General features: G+C 50.3%; 1 protein-coding gene and 1 long non-coding RNA gene across 5 annotated transcripts in view; one reads left to right on the plus strand and one right to left on the minus strand.

The window, feature by feature from the left end:
- KCNIP3 (potassium voltage-gated channel interacting protein 3) overlaps nt 1–24058 on the plus strand; it is an 84910-nt gene that overhangs the window by 45795 nt on the left and 15057 nt on the right. The window contains exon 1 of one of the 3 annotated variants that reach the window (XM_047854429.1): nt 10321–10848. The exons of 1 other annotated variant lie outside the window; for it this stretch is intronic. In XM_047854429.1, coding sequence (XP_047710385.1) covers nt 10746–10848 — 103 coding nt within the window. In that variant the 5' untranslated portion in view covers nt 10321–10745. Of the gene's footprint in view, nt 1–10320; nt 10849–24058 lie in introns of those variants that run through there. One more of the 3 variants, XM_047854427.1, reaches the window with a different exon arrangement.
- LOC125162895 (uncharacterized) lies at nt 4077–10153 on the minus strand. 2 transcript variants are annotated; one of them, XR_007151210.1, is made up of 3 exons: nt 10078–10153; nt 8923–9038; nt 4077–4211 (listed from the first exon to the last, which is right to left on the minus strand). It is a non-coding gene; the product is annotated as an uncharacterized LOC125162895 (long non-coding RNA). The 2 variants fall into 2 exon arrangements; XR_007151211.1 differs by lacking the exon at nt 4077–4211 and adding an exon at nt 6923–7024.

Below are 24058 nucleotides of genomic sequence, written 5' to 3' on the forward strand. Positions count from 1 at the left end.
TTTCTTTGTGATAACAACAGAAGCTTCATCCCCTGTTGGATCTCTCAAATGGGTGAAAGGCACTGTTCTAAGTGCTTTACATGCACTAATTTATGTTACCCTCATACTCTGTGATATATGTATTATCATTCCCATTTATAGTTGCAGAACTGAGTCTTGTGGAGGCTAAGTTACTTGCCCAAGGTCACATGTCTAATAAGTAGAAAAGCCGGGATTTGAATCTAGACAGTCCGTTTTCAAAGCCTGCACTATTTTTTTTAATTTTTTTTTTTAACATTTATTTATTTTTGAGACAGAGAGAGACAGAGCATGAACAGGGGAGGGTCAGAGAAAGAGGGAGACACAGAATCCGAAACAGGCTCCAGGCTCTGAGCTGTCAGCACAGAGCCCGACCCGGGGCTCGAACCCACAGACTGCGAGGTCATGACCTGAGCCGAAGTCGGATGCTTAACCGACTGAGCCACCCAGGCGCCCCAAAGCCTGCACTATTAACCACCATGCTACACTGCCATTTAAAAACGATCTCAGTATTTCTTTTGAGAGAGGCAGAGAGAGAGAGAGAGAGAGAGAGAGAGAGAGAGACCCAAGCAGGCTCCACACTGTCAGTACAGAGCCTGACGTGGGGCTCAAGCTCACAAACCACGAGATCATGACCTGAGTTGAAATCAAGAGTCAGATACCTAACAGACTGAGCCACCCAGGCACCCCTCAATATTTTTTTAGGTTTTGTTAAACATGTAAGTTATGACAAAATCATTGTTTGAGCAGACTATTAAAATCTATAGTTTTTCCTCCCAGGCTGCATTTGGAACATACAGAATCTGTCAGCTTCCTTCATTTTTCTCAGGGAGTTTCCCTCCTTTCTGCCACTACCTGGGTGCAGGCTATCTTCATCTTTCACCCCAGCTCTTCCCTGTTATCATCATGGGCTTCTCTGCCTCCAGGCTTCAGAGTACATTCAAACCCCAGCTCTGCCTCTTACCAATGTTGAGCACTTGGTGTACATCTCTGAAGCCTCAGTTTCTCCTCCGCTTCATGGAACAGAAAACCTAAGTAATGGTGATTTATTTATTTTTTTAATATACTCTGAAGCCAGTGTCACAGAGAGATGGGTGGTGTGCCTCACAACCCCTGCCTCCCCATCCACCTCCTGTGCTGACCACATTGGCTTTTGGAGGTCCCTGCCTTGCCCGATGTCTGCCTGTTCCTTGCCAGTTGCCAGTCTTGTGACTGGGAGCTTCCTTCTAAAGGTTTAATCCCCAACTGAGGGCTCCAGCTGTTTGTTCTGCCCTTCTCCTCCCCACCTCCAGGTTGCTCCACCCTCCAGCCCAATGATTGGGCTGTTTTTCTTGGCCCCAGTCTTCACCATACATACATACATACATACATACATACCGCATCTTCTTTATCCATTCATTGTCAATGGACATTTGGGCTCTTTCCATACTTTGGCTATTGTCAATAGTGCTGCTATAAACATGGGGGTGCATGTGTCCCTTCAAAACAGCACACCTGTATCTCTTGGATAAATGCCTAGTAGTGCAATTCCTGGGTAGTAAGTTCTATTTTTAGTTTTTTGAGGAACCTCCATACTGTTTTCCAGAGTGGCTGCACCATTTTTCATTCCTACCAGCAGTGCAAAAGAGATCCTCTGTCTCCGCATCCTTGCCAACATCTGTTGTTGCCCGAGTTGTTAACGTTAGCCATTCTGACGGGTGTGAGGTGGTATCTCTTTGTGGTTTTGATTTGTATTTCCCTGATGATGAGTGATGTTGAGCATTTTTTCATGTGTCGGTTGGCCATCTGGATGTCTTCTCTGGAGAAGTGTCTATTCATGTCTTTTGCCCATTTCTTCACTGGATTATTCATTTTTTGGGTGTTGAGTTTGATAAGTTCTTTATAGATTTTGGATACTAACCCTTTATCTTATATGTCATTTGTAAGTATCTTCTTCCATTCTGTTGGTTGCCTTTTAGTTTTGCTGATTGTTTCCTTCATAAGTAATGGTGATTTAAATGAGTCCAGGGTTTAGTTTTGTCAAGCAATGAAAAATCCAGAGGTAGGTAGTTGTTAGGTTTAGTTTGGCAACTCAAGTCATAATTTAGGAACCTGTGTCCTTCTCTCATGGCTTCAGGTACAGCCATCATAACCCATTCCAGAAAAGACTGAGGAGAAATGGCAAAAAGGCATATGTCAGCTGAGTCTGTCTTACTTTCTTTAAGGTAGTTTCCTAGAAATCACCCAATGATTTCTGCTTATATCTCATTGGCCCAGACTGTGTCACATGGCCATCTCTAGCCACAAAGGAAGCTGGGAAATGCTTTTCTTTTTTTTAGCAGAATACATTGTTGCCCCCAACAAAATAAGGATTCTGCTAGAGAGAAAGAAAGGAAGAACAGATCCTAAGTCTATGCAACCAGAATTCTCTGCCATAGGGGTAAATGGTCTCATTTCCTCCATAATTAAGGTTGACATGAGGATGATAATTCTTTTAAAGCATCTAGCAGATACCTGGCTCAGACAATGGCAGTGAATATTCTCAGCCTTGAGGAACTTTTCTAATAGCCCATCTAAGAAAGATCTTCACAAAAAACTGACTATGTAGAATGCTCATCAGGACCACCCACAGAGTAAGGGCTCAATAAATATTTGTGGCATTGACTTGTCTAAGACCCACCCAAGGAGAGAGCATCAGTAAAGGCTAAGACACAATCTAAAGCCTTTTTAAAGCCCTGCATTGGAGGAAGTCGACTCTCTTGACTTGATATCACTTTACTCAGTCGGTAGGGTGATAAGACCGTGGGCCTTGGGCCTAGATACTACAAAGAGACAGACATAGTAGCTTGTCTGTCCCAAACTACCCCTTACTTTATCCCTCATTAGAGAGCTCTGGTTCTGGCCCCAGGTTCAAGTGTCTCCCTTCCTCCTTTAGCTACAAGTAGAGCTGGGCCTTCTCCCTTGCCCTGGTCCTGATTGATCTGAATCATCACGTTTGCATTAATTAGGTTAGATCAGGTGCTATAGCAATGAGACTCTCAAAACTCAATGGCCTAAGGACAAAGAAGTTTATTTGTCTGTCCTGTGACCATCCTGAGGTGGGTGTGCAGGTTGGTGAATGGCTCTACTCCACGCAGATATACAGGGCCCAGGTGCCTTCCACCTTGTGGCCCTGCCAACTTCTTCATATCTGAACTTAAGAACTGAACAGATTCAGATAATTTTCTGAAATACATTTCGTTCACGAATTCTCATACTTGTTATCTAAAACTCAGGAATCTGATAGATTTGGATGATACAGTATACTGCCCATGACCTGACATTACTACAATAACTTTCATATCTGAATTCAGATATGTGTCGATTTGGATAGTGAGGATCCTCGGGCTATCCACCCTGGCAGTGGGATGAGAAAGCTTAACTACCTACCTTAGTTCTGTTCTTTGGGACCAGCACCTTGCCTGCTGTCCTCCACGGTCCCAGCCTTGCCTTCTATTCCCTGCCCATTTCCCTCTAGCCACATTTCAAGTTAGGTGTTGGGAAGTGTGTCCTCCTTTAGGGCCATAGAGCTTTCCAAGTTTTCTGCTAGTGCAAGTTAGAAGGGCCCAGAGTTATTGTAGGTCTCGATTACTCACAGGCTTTTGGGAGCCAGACTTCTGGCTTCTACCACAATGTAATTCCCTCAAACACCTGGTCAGTTTCTGGTCCATTTCCTTCTAGTCAGTTTTGTGTTCAGGAACCACTACCAAAGTTCTTTTCTGAATATGGTTCTCCCATAGCTGCTTTATTTCCTGGATTCCTTGTTGTACCTGTTGTGTCTCACTTGAGGCCATCTTTGTTTGGCTGATAAATCTCAAAGGACTTTTGAAAAATGCTTTTTGCAACAATCTTATTTCTATAGTTTGGCCCAAAAGTGTTTGCTTTTCCAACATTGTGAAGCCTTCAGTATATGGTGTCTCCCTCTTCCCTTCTACCTCTATTTTCAAAATAGCCAGCTCTCAACTCATTTCTCTCTTTCTTTAAGAGAGTTTTTTTAAGTTTATTTCTTTCTCCCTTAACATCTCAGGGTGAGTGTTCCAGGCTGGTGGGCAGTTCTGTTCCATGCGGTCATTCAGGGACCCAAGTCCCTTCCATCTTATGGCTCCACTCTCTCCTCCCCTTCCAGACTTGTCGTGATCTACATGGCTGAGGCTGGTCATTGACATGTCTGGGTTCTAGTCAGCAGGAAAAGAGAAGACAGAATGAGTTAGAGACTCACTCACTGACTTAGGGCCTCCATCCCCAAAGCAGCACCCATTACTTCCACTGGCAAAAATTTAGTCACATGGCCACACCTGATTACAAAGGGGTCAGAGAAATGCTGTCACCACTGGGCAAACATGTGTCTAGTTAATACTTTTTTGCTGTAGAAGAGAGGAGAATGAGTTTTGGTGGAGAGCTAGCAGACTCTCCTGCAGTGGTGGTCTCATCCCTCTCACTGACAACAGATTTAGGCATCGCCTGTGAAATAATTCCAGCCATGAAACATGAGGAATTGTTCATGAGAAGAATTAACGCAGTTGTTAATGGGTAAGTCTTCTTCACTATAAAAAAGGAGACATAGGAAGAGATGGTCCCTTCTTTTTTCCCAGGACATTGTCATGTCAGGATGTGATGTCTGGAATTAGGCATCCATCTTGTGGTCATGAGGGGAGCAGGAGTAAGGTTGATGATTTGAGGCTGGAGGTGTATGTAGGTAGATACATGAGCCCAGGTCCTTAATGATACTACTGGATCTGAGCTGATTGTCCCTGGTGCCACCCTCCTGCTGGACTTCTGTGTGTGACACTGTACAGTCCCTAATGGGTTAAACTAAAGGAATGGAGGTTTTCTGTTACCTGTTGCCACAAACCTCCCACATTTCATCTGAAGTTGGGCCAGAGCAGAGACTGTGTGGATGGGTTCTGTGTGGCTCCCGGGAGTGTGTTTGATTGGAAGAGTTGGGCAATACCATAAAGCAAAGAGAAGTAGGCTCCTTTGGTGTCACTTCCTAGGTTGTCCTGGCTCTGAGGAAGGAGCATCTCCGGGAACAGGGCCCATCATGCCTGTCTTGGGATGTTTTCACATCCATCAGCTTGTCAGGTTCTCAGAGCTTACTGACAGGCAGGTAAATGTCATCAAGTGGCCACATTTTAAAAGAAGGAAAGGAAGGCTCAGAGCGGTGGCGTGCCTTAGCCAACTCTGCTGACAGGTTAGGGTTGGAACTAGGGGCTTGACCCTGGTTCTCTTGGACTCCCAGTCCAGTGCTCCTGCTAGTGACACCAGGATAGCCTCTGCTAAAATAGTCGGAGGAAAAGCATCACCTGATATTCCATTAATTATTTCATAAATTCGTTGAGGCAGGTAATACTTATACCTTCAGGAAGTTTACAATCCAGTGGGAGAACAGAAACAAATGAATGGACACAGAAAGAAATAGCTAAACCCACACAGTGAGAACTATAAAGAGGGAAGAGGATGGGGGGGTGTGGTGGAGACTAATAAGGGGGAGCAGGTCAAGGAAGCTACTTGGCAGAAGTGATGCTTAGGCCGAGAACCAAAGGATAAGTAGGCACTAATTAGCTGGGTGAAAAGGAAGAGGAGGAGGAAGAATAGCAGTGATGGCTCAGGGAAGAGCATGCCCAGAGATCTAGAGGTGGGAGAGTGGGGCCCACTCAGGTAGCTGCAAGCATGGCTGGGGTCATGTGAGCAGGAAGGAGAGGAAGGGCCCAACCACACTGGTCTAGTGGGGCATGGCAGGATTGAATTAAAATCGGAGGCTGTGGAGCTGGATCGTTTGGGTTCAAACCCTGACGCTGTGTGTTATCTGCTGTGTGCCCTTCAGCAAAGAATGAACCACTCCGTGCTTCGATCTCTTCCTCTTATCAAATCCCTGCCTTATTGGGAGCTTCGAGAAATGAAGAAGCTGAGTGGTGTTGAAGTGCTTGGTACGTAGTCAGTGCTTGGTAAATGTCAGCTGCCCTTATGGGCCGTGTTAAGGATTTTGGTCTCTGTTCTGCGAGCAATGGGGGTTACATTGATCAAGACCCTTTTGGTTGCAAGGAACAGCAACCCAACTCACACTGGCTTAAGCAACAGTAGGGGGATTTATTAGCTCCTGTAACTGAAAGATACGGGTTTAGCTGTGCCATCAGGCACAGCTGGGTCAAGGCATGTAACATTGTCAACTGGACTTGGGCTATTCATTCGTCCTGCTTTCTCAAGAAATAACCCCATTCTCCAGCTTGCTGTCCCCACATGGTGGCAGGGTGGCCATTTAGCTACCATAGTGAAAGAGAGTGCCTCTTTCCTGCTTCTCCCAGGGCCACTCATGGAGGTCTGTCATTGTCTTGGCCCCCAGCTGGTACCCATCCTTGAACCAATCCCTGTGGCAGTGGAGGGGTGGTGTGCAGTGGGAAAAGGGGAATTGGTGGTGATTGACCAGTTATATCCCCAAATCTCCAAAATCACTGGCCTGAGGCTGGCAGGAGCAAGGGGTTCCACAAAGGAAATTGGACGGCTGTCGTCGAATCCAGGCAAATATAACCAGGGTTGAGTCAGAGAGCCACTAGGGGTTGTAAGCAAGGGAAAAGCAGGCCCTGATGTCCATCTTGAGATGACCACTCTGGTAGCTGAATGGGGGGAAGAGATAGGAGGAGGACAGAGTGGAGATGGTCACTCTATTGGTGGTTGGCATCACGAGTCCAGGAGAAAGGGACAATGGCATGGCCAGCCTGGGGGCAGTGGAGCAGAGAGGGGTGAGAAAGGCTCACAGTGCCAAGGTGTGTTGGTAGACTGGGCAGCAATGGGACAGGAAGATTCCGGTCTGGACCAGGGTTTTGGACTGAGCCCCTAGGACGGGGAGCTTGAAGGAAGGGCAGGTTTGGGGGAAGGTTGATACTTCAGCTTTGTAAGCACTGCATCTGAAGAGCCTTGGGACACCCGTGGGGAGGAGTCCTAGAGGCGTTTCTTTGGGATGTGGAATTCCAAGGGCACTCTTGTCTGGTTCCTATGAAATACGACAAGGAGAAATAAGTTGAGTGATGTCTGGTCTGCCCAGGAGAATGTCCTAGAACCAAGGGTGGCCTGCTCTCCGGGAGGGCTGAGACAGGAACAACTTGCTGGGCTGTTTGCCGGGAACGGGTCCCTCAAATAGCATGTGTGAAGTCCCATCCCTCCCTTAAAAGTCAAAAGACCTTTTGAAATCCTTAGGCAGCTAGGTAGTCAGTAGGCTGGGGCAACCAATGAATGTTGGTCAAACTGACAGGGTCCCAACCCACAGGAGCTGACAGTACAGCTGTGGTGAGAAAGGCGAAGCATGGGACGGCATGGAAGATGTCTGGGCAGACAGCCCAAACACAGCAGAGTGGCATGGCTCAGGCAGCAGAGGCCGGGGGGCTTCTGAGGAGAAGGGGGTTGATGCAGGGCTGGTATAATCTGGGGAGGCTTCCTGGAGGCAGAGCTGGAGCGGTATCAGTATTCTAGGCATAGGAAGACCATGACCTTAGGTGCAGGATGCAAGGCTTGGTTTGGGGTATGTCCCAGCCCACCCCAAAACAGCTGAGGCTGAGTTGCTAAAAACTTGCTAAATTGGACCAGGACACCAGGCCTCTCAGAGCCTCCCAGACACCCTGAGGTCTTCAAGTGAGGGCTCAGGACTCCCCAGCCGTCTACTATCATCTGGGGTAGCGCGACTGCTCCCTCCACATTGCCCCTCATCTTTCCCTACCTCTACAGCAGCTCTCAGCACCCTGCACTGCAGAGATTTCTCCATATGTGCCCCGCCCCTAAGCCTGCCCCACCCCCCAAGGCAGGGAGCCAGCAGGGAACACTGTCAACACCCAGTATGCTCCCCGCTGAAGGAGGCACTTGGGGGATGTTAGGGATGGGGCAAATGACCCTCTAGAAGGGGAGCTACAGGCAGCTGGGAAAGGCCTGGCCTGGCACTTCGTGGGTGTGGGGAGGATGTATGGGGCCTGGGGGCTTGTCTGCCAGCTTCCCTGTCCAGGTCCTGTGGAAGAGGGGAGTGTGATAGGGCCATCAACCCAGCCTCAGTGGACCTGGTTGGCCCCAGAGCTGGCAGGCCCCAAGCTAGTGAGAGAGCAGGGGAGTCAGTTTCCTATCCATTAGGCCCATGGCCCAGGCTGCTAATGCCGAGCGGACATTCTGCTCTCATCCCTGGTATCCACTTAGGCATCGTTAATATTTTACACTGCATAGCCAGGGGATCGATGTCTCATTTATAGCTCAGTGTTTATGAGCAGCCATTGAAGCTTTCACAGGGAAGATGCTCAGGAACACCAGGGGAAACTGAGGCAAGGGAGCAGGGGTGGGCCAGCCTCAGGAGGACCCTCTTATGCCTTCCTTTGCTTGCCCAGTTCTCTGTTTCACACCTGGCACCCTGTACACACCCAGCTCCGAGAACACATCATAAGGGGCCATCAGAGCCCGTGACACAGGCCAGCCCTTGTCTCACTTGATCCCCTACAAGCCCCTGGAGAGGTGGGATTATCATCCCCGTTTTAGGAAACAGGCTTAGAGAGGTTAATGTACTTTCCACCAGACCATTGATTGAGGATTGGTGGCAACTAGCTGGGACACAGGCTAGATTTTGCTCAGCACGTAAGTGTGTAAATTAGAGTGCAGGAGGCTCTTGAGCCTTTCCAGACTTACACACTTTAGCAACTCATGTGCTCCAACAGCGCCGCGTTTCTCGGGCGATCATTAGCATCTGTGCTTGGAACTCTTGCCTCTGGTCAGTGAAAACTCACCGCATGCCCACATAAATGCAATTGAAAGCTGTGCGTTTACAGTTCTTTAAAAATGTCTGCAATAACAGACTTTTAACTAGGTGTGTTAAATAGTAAAACTTCTGCATAGGCCAGAAGACACCCGGCAGCCTTTCACCTCCGTTTCCACTGGAACCGTGCGTTAGGCTGCGTCAGCATCTGCTAGAATCCGGGAGGCCTGCGCTCCACCTGTGCGTCTTCCCCAGTCCGTGCTCTAGCCCTCGGTTTCCTGAACTGTAAAGTGGGGAAGAGAAACGCCCAGGGGGAGCCCTTAAGGATTACAAGTAAACCTAAAGGTTTGGCTCACGGACGCCAGCTCCAGAAGGACCCTCGGCCGGCCGTGCACGCTGGATTTCCCACCCCACCCGGGCGCCGAGCTCTGTGCCTGGGGAGCATCACCCGTTCAGTATTTGTCGAACGAATGACCGAGTGGGTGGCAGAGGTTCGTAAATGGAAGCTACCATTTTTCAGACTCTAGGTCCAAACACGCGTGGAGCGGGGCTGGATTTCCTAAAGCACCGGGCGAACTGAGGAACTTGGTGTTCACAGCAGCCCGCTCTTCCCGCGGTCTCAGCTGGGGGTTGGTGAGGACACCTGGGGAGTGCAGCGCCCGCCGGGGGGCAGCAGAGAGCCACGGCTTCCGCCCTCAGGTCCGGGAGTTCGGGTACTTGGTGGATCCCGGGCTCCGCCCTGCCACGCCCCCACCTCTCCCCTTCCTTTCTCCTTCCTTTCCTACACATCGCCCCTGGGCAGGAAGAGAGCGATCCACAAACGAATTAGCACTCCCGTGCACTTGGCATCCGCTTAGCTCTTTCCCACATCCGGAAAGGCAGGCAGGCACCAGCCCCTCCATGTGGAGGAGTCCGCAAGTCCGTGACTCGACCAAGGTCATGCAGCAAAACCAAGAGTGAAACTCAGTTCTGTAGTCTCTAATACCAAAGCCCACACTCCCTCCAAAAGTCTGGAGCGCACACGGGTTTCCAGAACTGGATAACTTTGCATACCAACTTTTCTATTTTCAACGGGGAGCAGACCAGGGCCAAGTTCAACCTCCAGCCGAGGGCTGATGGTGTGGGAAATACCCCAGGGAGAGAGGGCTTCCCCGATCCCCCGAAGGCCCGCTCTGCGCTGGCCCGCGGGGCGGTGAGCGGCGGAGGCCAGGCTCTGCACCCCTCCGCCAGGAGACTGGAGCTCCGACTCCCCGCACAGAGCGAAGCTGCGGCTCCCTTCCTCTCCGGCCTCCGGCCCCCCTCCCCAGCCACTCAGCCCCCACCTAGTACGGGCAGTTGGGTAAAACCACCGACCGCGCGGCCTCCGGGGGGGATGGCCGGGTGGCGATGGCTGTGCGCCAGGCTCGGTCAGGGGGCTGGGCTGTGAGGGGCGGGGCCACCTCCCTCCGCCCCTTCCCGAGCTCGCGCGGGAGGGGGGGGGGGGCGCGCCGGGGACGCCTCCCCGGGTGGTCGCCTTGCCTAGGCCAATGAGCGCACGGGGAGCGATGGAGGCTGGGGCGGCCGGGAGCACCCGGGACCCCCGCAGCCGCCGCGCCCCCGTGTCGCCGCGCCCCCGTGTCCCCGCGCCCGCGGGGCTGGAGAGGGGGCGAAAGAGGCGCGGCGCCCACGCCGGCCATGGAGGCGTCTCTGGCCCGCGCCGGCCGCCCGAACTGCGCTCCGCGCCGTCGCCGCCGCGCCTCGAAGTTTGCCGGCTGACTCCGAAAGTTGCGCTTGGGCTCTGCCGCCGCACCGCGTCCAACCTCCCAGCCTGCCCAGTTCGCCGCCGCCGCCCTTCGCGGGGCCTCGGCCCCGTCGACACCCGCAGCCCCGCCTGCCGGGGGATGTGAGCCGCGGCCTCCCCCAGAGGCCGGGCGGGCTGCACTGGCCCCGGCGCCTCCCGAGGCACGCGCGGGCGAGGGGCACGCCCCGGCCCCAGGCAGCCCGGGTCGCCATGGGCATCCAGGGCATGGAGCTGTGCGCCATGGCCGTGGTGGTGCTGCTGTTCATCGCCGTCCTCAAGCAGTTCGGCATCCTGGAGCCCATGTCCATGGAAGGTAACGCGTGGCCATCCGCCCCTCCGCCGGGGCCAGCAGTGTGTAGGGAGGGAGCAGCAGTCGCGCTCCCGGGCGCGGGTCTGCGGGGCCCCGCGAGGTGAGGCCCTCGGGCACTTTGCGCTCAGCGGCTCTGGCCTCCAGAGCCGCCGCCCCCTCCCGACTCCTGAGGGCTGGGCCTGGAACTAAGGGGATGGAGAGGCCTGGGGCTCCAAGGAGCACCGGAGGGGATGGACTGCGGCGCTAGGGTGGGCGTGAGCGAGATGCCTGCTGACACCCTGAGCCATTCTAGGCCCGCAGGTCCGGGCCACCCCGGGTGAGCACAGCCGGCTTGGGCCGCCCGCCCGTTGGTGGGGAGGTGGCTCGGGGTGTAGATGACTGGAAGGATCCTCAGCCCAGGGTGCCTTATGATGGCGAATGATAGGAGACCTCAGCCACATCACGGGGGTTGCCCCTTTCGCCCCCTGCCCACATCCAGTTCCCCCTCCCTAGGCAAGACTCAGGCCCAGGGGCTCGGTAACCAAATCCTCGGCACCACATTTCTGTCCCAATAAAATATTAATTGAGGAGACAGACCTACTCTTAAATCAGACAGTGGACAGTCACCCTGGGACCCCTGACCCGAGCCCTTCCAGCTGCTTCCCAACCTTTGGCACCTCCCTAAGACTTCTGGGCAGGTTAAGAGGAGAAGCCCCTCTAGGGCACACCCATTCTGAAGGGGACCTTGACCCCCCAGGGCTGTAACTTTCCCTCCCCCCCACCCCCACCCCCAGATCCAAAGAGGCGGTTGCAGCCCAGTACCTCTTGCACGGTGGGGCCAGCCTGTCCTGTTCTGTCACCTACACTCCCTTGCTGTCCTCTCAGAGGAGGACGGGCATTCTGCCTGCCTCAGCACTCTGCTGACCTTGCCAGGCGCCAGCTCCTGGGACTGAAACTCAGAGACCCAAGCAGGAGAGGGAGGAAGAAACTGTCCTTGCCTCTGAACCACCCGGCAGCCCCCCCCCCCCCCAGCCTGAGGATGTGCCCCCAAACTCCTCCGAGGGCAGGACAGGGCACAAGGGCTTGAAGCAAGGCCCTTCCTCCATTTTGCCTTCAGAGCCCAGAGCCGGCTCTTTACCTGAAGTCCATGGTTATGTGCCCTGAAGAAGCCACCAGGCTCCATCACACCTTTTCTAGGTGAGTTCGTGGGACCCAAAGAGAAGGGATGTGATCAAGGTGGTTCTGAGAGGTGCCACCTTGAGCTTTAAATTTTACTTGGTGAGGAAAATTGCCCACGCTGGGCCTGCACTTGTCTGGATGGTGACCCTGGCTGGGGAATCTATGACAGGGGATTTAGTGGGAATGGGAAATGCCTTTGCTTGGGGTGAGATGGGGGGATGAGCATCCCCTGAGGACCCGCGCCTCCCACAGGCCACTAGCCTATCCTGTATACCCTATCTTTTGCCCACCTGGAGTCTTCGGTGGGTGTGGATGGTGGTTGGTGCTCAGGGAAGCCATAGCCCCTACATCCATCTTCCCCATTTCCTGGACCGTCGTGGGGCCACCAGGGGCCAGGAGGACTAGTGGCCTCATTCTACTTGGTACTGCAAAACCTTCCTACCTGATCCCAACTCCCAGGTGTGGGCCTGTGAAATTTGCCTTGGTGACGTCTAAGGAAAAAGGGATTTCTTTGCAAGGTGGATAGTATGCCCGAGACTACCGACGCTTTATTCAACCTGCTAAAACAAAAACAAAACAAAACAAAAAACCACTTCAGGCTCGAACAGAGTGCCTCCTTTCTGGTACGGTTAGCCACCTGTGCCCTTTGGAGTTGTGGTGTCTTGAGGCGGTGGGAGGAGCGGAGCCTCCGTGTCCGCCAAATCTGAGCTGGGATCCTGCCACCCACACGTGCTGGCGGTAAAGCTTCCTTACCCTTTCTGAGCCTCGGTTTCATCACCTGCGAAGTGGGCCGTGGCAGACTTGTAACTAGTCAGTGGGGCTCTGAGGCCTCCAGCACCATTCTTGGCATGTAATAAATGTGCAAACTTTGTGAGCCGTTGGCATCACCAGTAATTAACAATGGAGTGATTACTGGCACTAACAGGACTGATTTGTGGTTGAAGACATTCTCTCACTGAAACAGGCCTCCCTTCCTGCATCAGAAGGCGAGGGTTAGACGTTCCAGATGTTCCGTGTTGATGGGGAGTGGTGTCCTTTAAGTGCCTGGAAGGCCCATTGGCCAGGTGGTGTCTAAGGGACTGTTAGATGGGGCTGCATGTCGTTGTGTGTGTGTCTCTTGTCCCCCCTGAGCTTCCGTAGTTCCCATCTGTGAGACACCAGAGTTACAATGCCCCTGGGATTGTTAGGAACTAATAGATCTGGGTTCCAGGGATGCAGCCTTCTAGAAGTAGCTGCCGAAGCTGAAAGGTCCTCTGTCTGTCCTGAGTCTCCTGTCAGTGTCTGTCTCTGGGTGACTCTGTGGGGGGAGTTCCAGCCTGGTCTGGTCACTAGCTTACTGGGTGACTTTGGCGCCTTTAACATTCTTGAGCCTTAATTTCCTCATCTGTAGAATTAGGATAAAAGTATGTTTTCCCCTACCCACTTCCCAGGGGTGTAGTGAACTAAAGCACTTTGGAAAAGTTAAAAGCAGAATTCAAATCTAAGGGACTCCAAGGGTAGGGCACACCAGTAAAAAGTGACCCTGGGCTGGTAATCCTTGGTGCTTGTTTGCAAGCCTAACACCAGACCTTTTTGTCTACATCTGTGCCCCAAACTTGACTTTGGCTGCCGTGTTTCTTCTCGCAGTCCGGATTTCCTAAGTTCTAGACTCGTAGCTCTCAGCTGAAGGCAGTGTGGCACCTCAGTGGCCATCTGGTGATGTCTGAAGACATTTTTTTTTTTTTTTAATTTTATTTTTGGGACAGAGAGAGACAGAGCATGAACGGGGGAGGGGCAGAGAGAGAGGGAGACACAGAATCGGAGACAGGCTCCAGGCTCCGAGCCATCAGCCCAGGGCCCGATGCGGGGCTCGAACTCACGGACTGCGAGATCGTGACCTGGCTGAAGTCGGACGCTTAACCGACTGCGCCACCCAGGCGCCCCTGAAGACATTTTTGATTGTCGCAATTGAGGAGAGAGTGCTACTGGCATCTAGTGGGTAGAGGCCAGGAATGCTGCTGAACATCCTGCAAGGAACAGGACGGGACCCCCGAGAAAGAACGATCAGGCCCAAATGTCAGTAGTGAGGTTGAGAAGCCTTTCTCTGGAAGGAGCAATAGGGGCTAGGTGGCCAGGGCCTAGAACAGCTGCTTTTCAGCCCTGACTTAGTCACTGACATGCTGTCATTAACTTGGCAAAGTCCCTCTTCCTTTGTGAGCTCTGTTTCCTCGTCTATAAGTGGGGCGTTGGATTAGAGGCACCATCTCCCCTGGGAACTTTCCCTGACCGCTCTGGCCCCCTGGCCCTTGGGGTTGTGTTAGGTGACACTGTTCTGAAATTTTCTGTGTCCCCGTCCCCACCCCATATGGCCTTTCCAACGGTGTCAGTGACTTGCGTCTATACACTTATGGCCCCAAAGCGTGCCCAGCACTGCCTGGCAAACAGCAGGTGTTGAGTAAGTATAAATTATATGCCGCGATCACCACACATTTAGTGAGCACTCTTTGTATGCCAGGCAGTATGAGGCCACCAGGAGCACAGGTGATGCAGGGGCTTGGCCCTCTCTTTAGGACATCCCTGGGCAGGTGCCCTCTGACGGGAGACCCCTCTGGCTGGGGAGGGGACAGGGAGGCTGAATTGTGACATGGGAGTATAGGCGTGTGAAGAGACAGAAGTGTGAAGGGGAGAATCAGGGCGCCCAGATGGAGGTGTGCACGGCCTGACCCACTGCCCCTGCTCTTCCCTCTTTGAGGTGGCCTCGCAGCCCTGGCTGACAGAGGCGGCCTGGGAACTTGCCGGGTCCACAGCTGCCTCTTGGCTCTGAGCAGGCCCGAGGGGTGGCCATTACTCCTACTCTTCTCTTGCTCTGTATCTCCACCCAGCGCCCCCTGTTGCCTTTGCCGGGGGGCCAACCGACACTCACCGTATCCTAGCTGGCGTCCTCCTTGGCAGGGTCTGCCACCCTTTGTAAATTGTCTGTTCCTCGGGACCCCTAGGCAGTTTCCAGGTCTGACGCTGACGACAACGACAGCAGCCCGCATCTAGTGAGCGCTATCTTTGGGCATCTCCTAAGTTTGTCCCCAACAGCAGGCCCACTCTGTAGATGAGGAAACTGAGGCTTGGGGAGGGTAAGTAACTTCACTGAAGTTATCCAGCCAAGGAGTGGCAGAGCCAGGACCTATACCAACTCTGGCACGCCTGTCCTGGATGCGTCTCTAACTCCGCAGGGCCAAGGAGCCACGGACACGTCCTGGCCGCTCACAGTGAGGGCGCCAGCAAGGCAGAGTGGAGGCAGCCGCCTGGGTCCAGATCCAAAGTGGGCAAAGCCTCCCTCATCGAGCTGCTGTAAAGACTAAATATGTGCCTGTGTGTAAACTCTCGTAAAGCAACGCCCAGCACAGAGTAAGCACTTTAAAAGTCCTACCTCTTGTTATTTCTTGCCAAAAACGTGCTAGCCCAAATTCCCCCCAGCGTCACACGTCACTAACCATGTACTAGGAGTTAGTGGGAGAGGAGAACGCACTTAACAGGCCCTTCATTGCGGTAGGCGCCCTTCCTTATGTGCTCTGTAGAGTCCTCGTCCTCCCCTCCGACAGGCCCAAGGCTCCTGGGCGGGGCTCTGGGAAAGGAAGGAGAGAGCCAGGCTCCTTGTGGGTGGCTTCTGTGGGATAGGAAGGCAGGACAGGAGCCTGAGGCCTGTTGTTGTTGCTGTAGGATGGGGGACTTGGGCAAAGCCCCCTCCCTCCCCAGGTCAGTGCCTCAACTGTTGCATATCTAGTGGCTTCAAAGCGGCTTAGCCACAATCTCAGATGGAGTCTTACCTCGAAGCCCAGGACCCCCTGACAGACAGAAGGGGCGTTTTGCCCCACAGTGGTCCCCACAGGGGCTCCTCACTGAGACCTCCAGGTCTAGGGGTCACCTGGTCAGCAGGGACCCGGCGAGGGCTGAGATCTGCCAGCTGGGTAAGAGGGATTGGTGCCAGCCAGTGGGGTCCGCACTGTGGACAGAGTTTTGCTGCCAGAGGAGCCAAGATGGGTGCTGGCTGAGCAAAGTAGGCGCAAGGGAAGGTTTTGCAGCTGCCTCCAGGGGACCCTTGCACAGCCGCAGGGGACTTCCCCGGGCTCTCGTACTAGGTAGGCAACAAACGCCCCTCACCCGGTACCTGGTGTGCCTTCGCTCAGTGATTTAAAGATTTGGACCCACCTTTCACAAGCCCCTCTGTGCAGGTGGGTCCTGCACAGAGGGGGCCGTGCGGCGTGGGGTCAGCATCCTGAACTGGAACTTTTACTCCCCTGGGAGGCGAGCCCAGTTTGTGATTTGTCAGGCTGCCGTATAGAGTTGGAACATTCAGCTTTTAGAATAAAATTTTTAAAGCCTCATGCCTTGGCTCCTTTGGCAAAAATGTTTGTTTGATGGAGAGGTTAAATCTTTTGTCGCTGAGCCCCTGCTAATCAGTGCAGTCGATGGGGTGGGGGATGAGTAATGTCCAGGACAAGCCTCTGGAGCAGTGAGAGAAGGGAGAGGCGGAAGGGAGTCTATGGACGCAGGTCGACTTCAGTCTGGCTGAGCAAGGCTACTCAGTGTTTTGAGGGAAGCTGTACAAAATGGCTATTTAGATCCATTAATTGCCAGCACGCCCGTAATTGCACACGGTGGGCGTGATGCCTCTGGCGGCTCCTAAGAGATCTGGCTGCGTCTCGGCCGGAACAAGAAACAAACCAGAGGGATGGCCCCTTGGATTTCTCCCGTGGATACGCCAGGAGAGGGGTGTCCCCCGGTGTCCCCTGAGAGCATGTGGGGTGCCCAGGATGGGGCCGGATGCTGTGGGGGTCAAGAGGAAACCAGGTTCCCTGCTCCTGAGACAGTTCCAGACAGTTCCGTGGCCTTTCCTTGGAGCATATGTGTGTAGAGGGGGTGAAAGGAAGTGGGGGAGGGGAAATCTCTCTTCCTCTTCTCATAAGGCTACCAGTCCTATTGGATTAGTGCCCCACCCCTATGACCTCATCCTTACCTCCATTACCTCCTGGGAGCGCTATCTCCGAATGTAGTCACACTGGCTTTGAACTTCAACGTATGAATTTGGGGGAGACGCAACTCAGTCCAGACCACTAGTAAACAGAGAAATATGTGTCTGGCAGGGAATCATGGCCAAATGGACAAAAGTGGAACAGAGATGAAGGATAGATAGGAATGGGGAGGGGGCATCTCGGAGGAGGTACCATTCGAGGAAATGCCTGAAGCAGGTGTGGGTTCCGAGGGAAAAGCAGTAGGAGCCAGAGAGAAGAGCAAGTGGGGGCCCTGCAGAGGGAGTGTGCCCGGTGGGCTTGACGGGCACAAGGGGGCCAGAATTGCTGAAGCAGAGGGAGCAAAGGCAGAGACCTGGGAGAGGAGGTCAGAGCTGGGGGCGGGGGCACATTTATTGGCCATTTAAGGGCTTTGGTTTTTATATTCGGAGCTTGGGGGAGGTTGCTGAACAGAGGAATACACAAGGATATGTTTTCAGCAGCTTCCTTCAGCACTATTTGAAAACTAGACCTATGGACCCAAGGCAGAAGGAGGGCAACATGCCTGGAGAGATGCCGGAGCCCTGGACCGGGGTGGGAGCAGCGGACGCGGGAGAAGGGGTCAGAGGCGAGATGTACGTTGAGAGTTAGAGCTGGCTGGCCATGCACGTGGATTGAGTGCTGGGAGGAAGATCTATGCCCAGAGTTTGGGCCCAAGCACTCGACAGGATGGAGTCTCTGTCCCCCGAGCTGGGGAAGGCTGTGGCTGAAGGTTGGGGAGAGGGAAGATCAAGAGCTCAGTTTGGAAATGCTCCATCTGAGAACCTCCTAGACATCCAAGTGCAGATGACAGGCCGGAGTCTGCCTGCTACTGGAGTCTGGAGGCCCGGGAAAAGTTAGCCCTCCTTCCCCAACTGAGTCTTGATTTTTAAAGTAGCTCTTCGATTCTGCAGATTTAATGAGTGTAACATTGTTTCCTCGTTGCTCTCAGATGCATTTTTCATACTAATTTTGTTTTTGTTTTTGTTTTAACGTGACATTTATTGTCGAATTGGTTTCCATACAGCACCGAGTGCTCATCCCAACATCATACTAATGATTTTGACCACCTCTTTGCATACCTATTAGCCTCTTCAGTTTGCTCATCTCTAACTTGCCCGTCTGTATTCGTTGGTCATTTTGGTCATTCGTTGGTCTTTGGGGATTACTGTCTTTTTCTTATCTTCCAAGTGTCCTGTTTGGTCCAGACCAGCGGTGTTTTGTAAGGCTGCCATATAGAGTTGGGACACTGTAGTGTTCTCTCTCTCATTTTCTCTTGTTCTGGGGACTCTAATTACTTTTAACACTTCAATCTCTATTAAATTCAAATATGTATTTTATATGTGCCTTAAAATAATAATAAACACCAATGAGCCTATCGTGCCCACCCCACACACACCTCCACTGTCCGAACTAGAACATCACCAGCCTGCCCCTCTCTTGACTTTCTCTTCTCCCTCCCCAGGGGTTACCACCAGCCAGATTTGCACTTCTCGTCCCTGGATTTTCATTCTTATTTATCATTTTATCTCTTACGTATCCCTACAAATTGTTTGGCTATTCTTGGTTTTGAATTTTATAAGAAATGGAATCATACTGGTCTCGTAGGACTGGTTTTTCATCTAACAGTGTGTTTCTAACTCATCCACACTGCCATGTGTTCTAGTTCATTTCATCCAGTGGATGTCGCACAATCTATTTATCTGCTCTATTGTCAGTGGGCCTGCGGTCAATTCGAGCTATTTTTTTTTTTTTAATTTTTTTCAACGTTTATTTATTTTTGGGACAGAGAGAGACAGAGCATGAACGGGGGAGGGGCAGAGAGAGAGGGAGACACAGAATATGAAGCAGGCTCCAGGCTCTGAGCTGTCCACACAGAGCCAGATGCGGGGCTCAAACTCACGAACTGTGAGATCGTGATCCGAACCGAAGTCGGATGCCCAACTGACTGAGCCAGTCAGGTGCCCCCAAGCTATTGTTATGGTAGAACACTGGGGTGGCTGCACTCTTATTTTTCAAGCACATGTACCTAGGGGAGGGTTACTGCCCCCTAGGGTATGCAGATGTATGCAGCCTTAGCATGAAAATGCAAATAACCCCCCCACCCCCCCCCCACCCCCCCGTGTGTGCGTGTACCGGTTAGCTGCTCACAAGCATGCTTAAAAATTCCCATTGGGGCGCCTGGGTGGCGCAGTCGGTTAAGCGTCCGACATCAGCCAGGTCACGATCTCGCGGTCCGTGAGTTCGAGCCCCGCGTCAGGCTCTGGGCTGATGGCTCGGAGCCTGGAGCCTGTTTCCGATTCTGTGTCTCCCTCTCTCTCTGCCCCTCCCCCGTTCATGCTCTGTCTCTCTCTGTCCCAAAAATAAATCAAAAACGTTGAAAAAAAAAATTAAAAAAAAAAAATTCCCATTGACCTCTGTTCTCTCCCTAGCCAGCTTTTAAGGATTGGCCAGCTTGCTTATTTCATTGTTATTATTTCCTGCCAATCTAGCTGTTGCATTCTCAATGTAATTTGCATTTTCCTGTTTATTAATGAGGTTGAGCCATCGTTCATGTATTTCTTCATCTTTCCAGTTTCCTTTTTTGATGATTATCTATTCCAGATATTCTTTTTTCGTTGTTTTCTTTAAACACTGTACGCTGTCTTCGTCCGTTCTGTTGAGTTGTCTCTAACCAGCCACGGTGCCCTTTTTAAAACAGAAATCTTTCATTTTGATGTGATCGAATTCATCCACTTTTTATTTTCCTTTCTGGTTTTTGAACTTTGGAAGTCTTAAGAAATCTTTCCCCATCCTTAGGATAGCAAGAGATTCTTTCACATTTTAACTCAATAGCTTATCTCTGACATCTGGCTCTTTAGTTCATCTGGAGCCCATTTTTGCACGTGGTATAAGGATGGGATCCAGGGGCGCCTGGGTGGCGCAGTCGGTTAAGCGTCCGACTTCAGCTCGGGTCACGAGCTCGCGGTCCGTGAGTTCGAGCCCCGCGTCGGGCTCTGGGCCGATGGCTCACAGCCTGGAGCCTGTTTCCGATTCTGTGTCTCCCTCTCTCTCTGCCCCTCCCCCGTTCATGCTCTGTCTCTCTCTGTCCCAAAAATAAATAAACGTTAAAAAAAAAAAAAAAAAAAAAGAATGGGATCCAGATTTCTGTGCTGGGCCAGTTTTCCTAAAACCACCTACTAAACTACGTGACCCTTCCACAAATCTTCTGTGAAGTTCCTGCTATACCTCCGTCTCTTTTTTGAGCTCGCTGGGTCTGGTTTTTTTTTGGTGTGTTTGTCTGTTCTTGTACCAACCACACAGCTTTATTATAGTGACTGTGACTGTATATTAGTATTTAATGGGAAAAATTCCCTTTTCACTCTTCCTTTCTAGATTTTTTATGGATTTTTATTCCTCCATGTACATTTCAGAGTAAGTCTATTGGGGTCCTCAAAAAGTCCCACTGGATTTTTAATTGGAATTGTGTTGAATTTGTAGATGACTTTGGGGGAGAAATAGTATCTTCATATTATACGGTCCTATCCAAAATGGGATGTCTCATTTGTTCAGATTACCTTTCCATGTAGAAGTCCTTTGAGTTTTGGTTACTACTTAGATACTTTTGAGGTTTTATTGCTGTCATGAATGTTATATATGTATATTTTAAGTGTTTTATTATTTATTTTTCAGAGAGAGAGAGAGAAAGAGGATGTGTGAGGGAGGGGCAAAGAGAGAGGGAGAGAGAATCACCTAGCAGGCTCTACCCTGTTAGCACAGAGCCCAAAGTGGGGCTCGAACTCACGAACCATAAGATCATGACCTGAGCCAAAATCAAGAGTGGAATGCTTAACTGACTGAGCCACCCAGGTGCCCCATGAATGTTATATTTTTAATTATATTTTCTAGGTGGTTATTACTGGTGTAGAAAATTGCTATTGATTTTTGTAAATTCATCTTGTATCTGGCAACCTTACTAAACTCTCATGTATATTGATTTTTTTGTCCCTGTAGGGACCGAACATCTACAAGTAATGTTAGTTTTATCCTTTACTTCCCAATTCTTAAATTGTTTCTTTCTTTTTTGAAATTTCCTTAGAGCACTGGCAGGATATCAATTAGTGGTAATTGTGGCCAACTTTGGCTTGTCCCAAATCTTAAAGGAAATTCATCTAAGTCTTTGCCATTAAATCTAATATTTTCTGTAAATAAATATGTTATTTGCAAATATAAGCTACATCAAGTTAAGAAAGTTCCCTTCTATCCTAGTTTGGTTAGTGTTTGTTTAATTATAAATAGATGTGGATGTTTATCAAATGCCTTTTCTGTATTAAGGTTTTCATATGATTTTCCCTCTGTGTACTATTACAGATAAAACCTTTTTTTTTAACTTTTTAAATTTTTTATTTAAATTTTTTAAATATTTATTTATTTTTGAGAGAGAGAGAGACAGAATGCAAGTGGGGGGAGGGGCAGAGAGAGAGGGAGACACAGAATCTGAAGCAGGTCCACGCTCCCAGCTGTCAGCACAGAGCCCAGCATGGATCTGGAACTCACGAACCGTGAGATCATGACCTGAGCCAAAGTCAGACGCTTACCTGACTGAACCACCCAGACATTCCAAACCTTATTTTTTTTAATGTTTATTTATTTTTGAAAGGGGGAGGGGGAACACAGTGGGGGAGGGGCAGAGAGAAGCGGGACAGAGGATCTGAAGCCAGCTCTGCCCTGACAGCAGAGCGCCTGATGTGGGGCTCACATTCATGAACTGTGAGATCATGATTTGAGCTGAAGTTGGGCACTTAACCGAATGAGCCACCCAGGCGCCCCCATATAAAATCTTCTTGATCGTGATACACTTTTTTTTTAGTACAGCTGGATTCAGTTAGCTAACATGTTGTTTAAGGTTTTATATCTACATTCAGGGTGCCTGGGTGGCTCTGTCAGTTAAGCATCTGACTTCAGCTCAGGTCATGATCTCACGGGTTCATGAGTTCGAGCCCCATGTCAGGCTTTGTGCTGACAGTTCAGAGCCTGGAGCCTGCCTCACATTCTGTGTCTCATTCTCTCTGCCTCTCCCCCACTTGTGCTGTGTCTCTGTCTCTCAAAAATAAATAACTGTAAAAAAAATTGTAAGGTTTTATATCTACATTCAAAAGTGAAATGGGCGTGTAATTTTCATTTGTTTTTCCAGCTTTACTGAGATATAATTGACATATAACATTGCGTAAATTTATGAGACGATTGGTATAATAAGGTTAATTAATGCATCCATCATGTCACATAATTACCCTTTGTGTGTGTGTGTGTGTGTGTGTGTGTGTGTGTGTGTGCGCGCGCGCGCGCGCATGCGTGCATATGCGTGGTGGCGGTAGAACATTTAAGATCCGTTATCTTAGCAACTTTCAAGTATGCAACACAGTATTGTTAACTAGAGTCTACACGCTGTACATCAGATCCCCAGAACTTACTCATTTGATAACTGGAAGTTTATACCCTTTGACCAACATCTCTTCATTTCCCCTATCCCTCAGCCCCGGCAACTACCAATCTATTCTCTGTACCTATAAATGTAGTTTCTTTTTTTTTTTTACTTTCCACGTATAAGTGAGACCATACAGTATTTGTCTTTCTATGCCTAATTTATTTCACTTAGCATAATGTCCTCAAGGGTCCAGCCACTGGACCTTGTCACTGTAATTTTCATTCTTGTAGGTCCTTGTGTGATTGAGGAGTGAAGATTACTGGACTAGTAACATGGGTCTCCGGTGATTCTTCAGAAAAGCAGTTTGTATGGAGTGGTGGGGAAATGCCCCCTAGGAGTAAGTTCATTCAGGGGAGACTAGGAGAGGAAGTAAAGACAGAGAGTTAAAGAAGAGAAAAAAGAAATAGCTGGAGGGGATGGTAAAGTTCGAGGAAGTTTTGTTTTCTTGCTTTTTATTCAGTGGAAGAAATAGCAACAAGTTTAGGATATTTGTTTTGTTTTTATTTTTTGGCCCATAGGGGCCATTACCAGTCACGGTAATGTTCATGGGACATTACCAGTCTTGGCCCATTTAAATTTTTTTAATGTTTATTTAAAAAAAAATTTAATCTTTATTTTTGAGAGAGATAGAGAGAGTGTGTGTGAGCGGGGAGGGGGCAGAGAGAGAGGGAGACACAGAATTCGAAGCAGGCTCCAGGCTCAGAGCTGTCAGCACAGAGCTCGACACGGGTCTCAAACTAACGGGCCGCAAGATCATGACCTGGGCTGAAGTCGGATGCTTAACCGACTGAGCCACCCAGGCTCCCCTGTCTTGACCCATTTAAAACCCCTCTCAGTCAGTTAAGCATCTACCTCCTGATCTCAGCTCAGGTCTTGATCTCAGGGTCATGAGCCCTGCTTTGGGGTCTGTACTGGGCATTGAGCTCTGCGCTGGGTGAGAAACCTCCTTTAAAAAAAGAGAACCCGTCTTTCATTTTGCTATTTTTTCCCCTTTTATCACATGTCCTTCTCCTGTAGGCAATTATCTAGTTTTTATTTAATATGTTTCTACTCTACATATAGGTCCCCTTTATTGGTGCCCAGTTCTACGAATTTTGACAAATGCATAATAATGTAACCACTACCACAATCAAGATATAGAACAATTCTATCCCCACAAAAAATTCTCTAAGGCTGCCTTTTTTTTTTTTTTTTTTTTTTGCATTCAACACGTCCCTTGCTCCATAGCCCCTAGTAGCCGCTGATGTATCGTCTTTCCCCGTGATTTCCATAATTTCGTCTTTTCCAGATGTCATACATTAACCAGCCTCTCGAGTCTGGATTAGTTCACTTGCTAATGCACTCGAGGTTCATTCATGCTGCTGCGTATATCAATAGCTTGTTTACTTTTATTGCTGAGTGATATTCCACTGGGTGAATGTACCACAGATGACGTATCCACTCCCTGGTTGAAGGACATTTGGGCTATTTCCAGCTTTGGGTGACTGTCAATGAAGTTGCTCTAAACGGTTGCGTAAAAGTTGTTGTGCTCTGTCTCTCTCTGTCTTTCAAAAATGAATAAACATAAAAA

This window comes from Prionailurus viverrinus, chromosome A3 (assembly GCF_022837055.1).
Source record: "Prionailurus viverrinus isolate Anna chromosome A3, UM_Priviv_1.0, whole genome shotgun sequence".
NCBI lineage: Eukaryota > Metazoa > Chordata > Mammalia > Carnivora > Felidae > Prionailurus > Prionailurus viverrinus.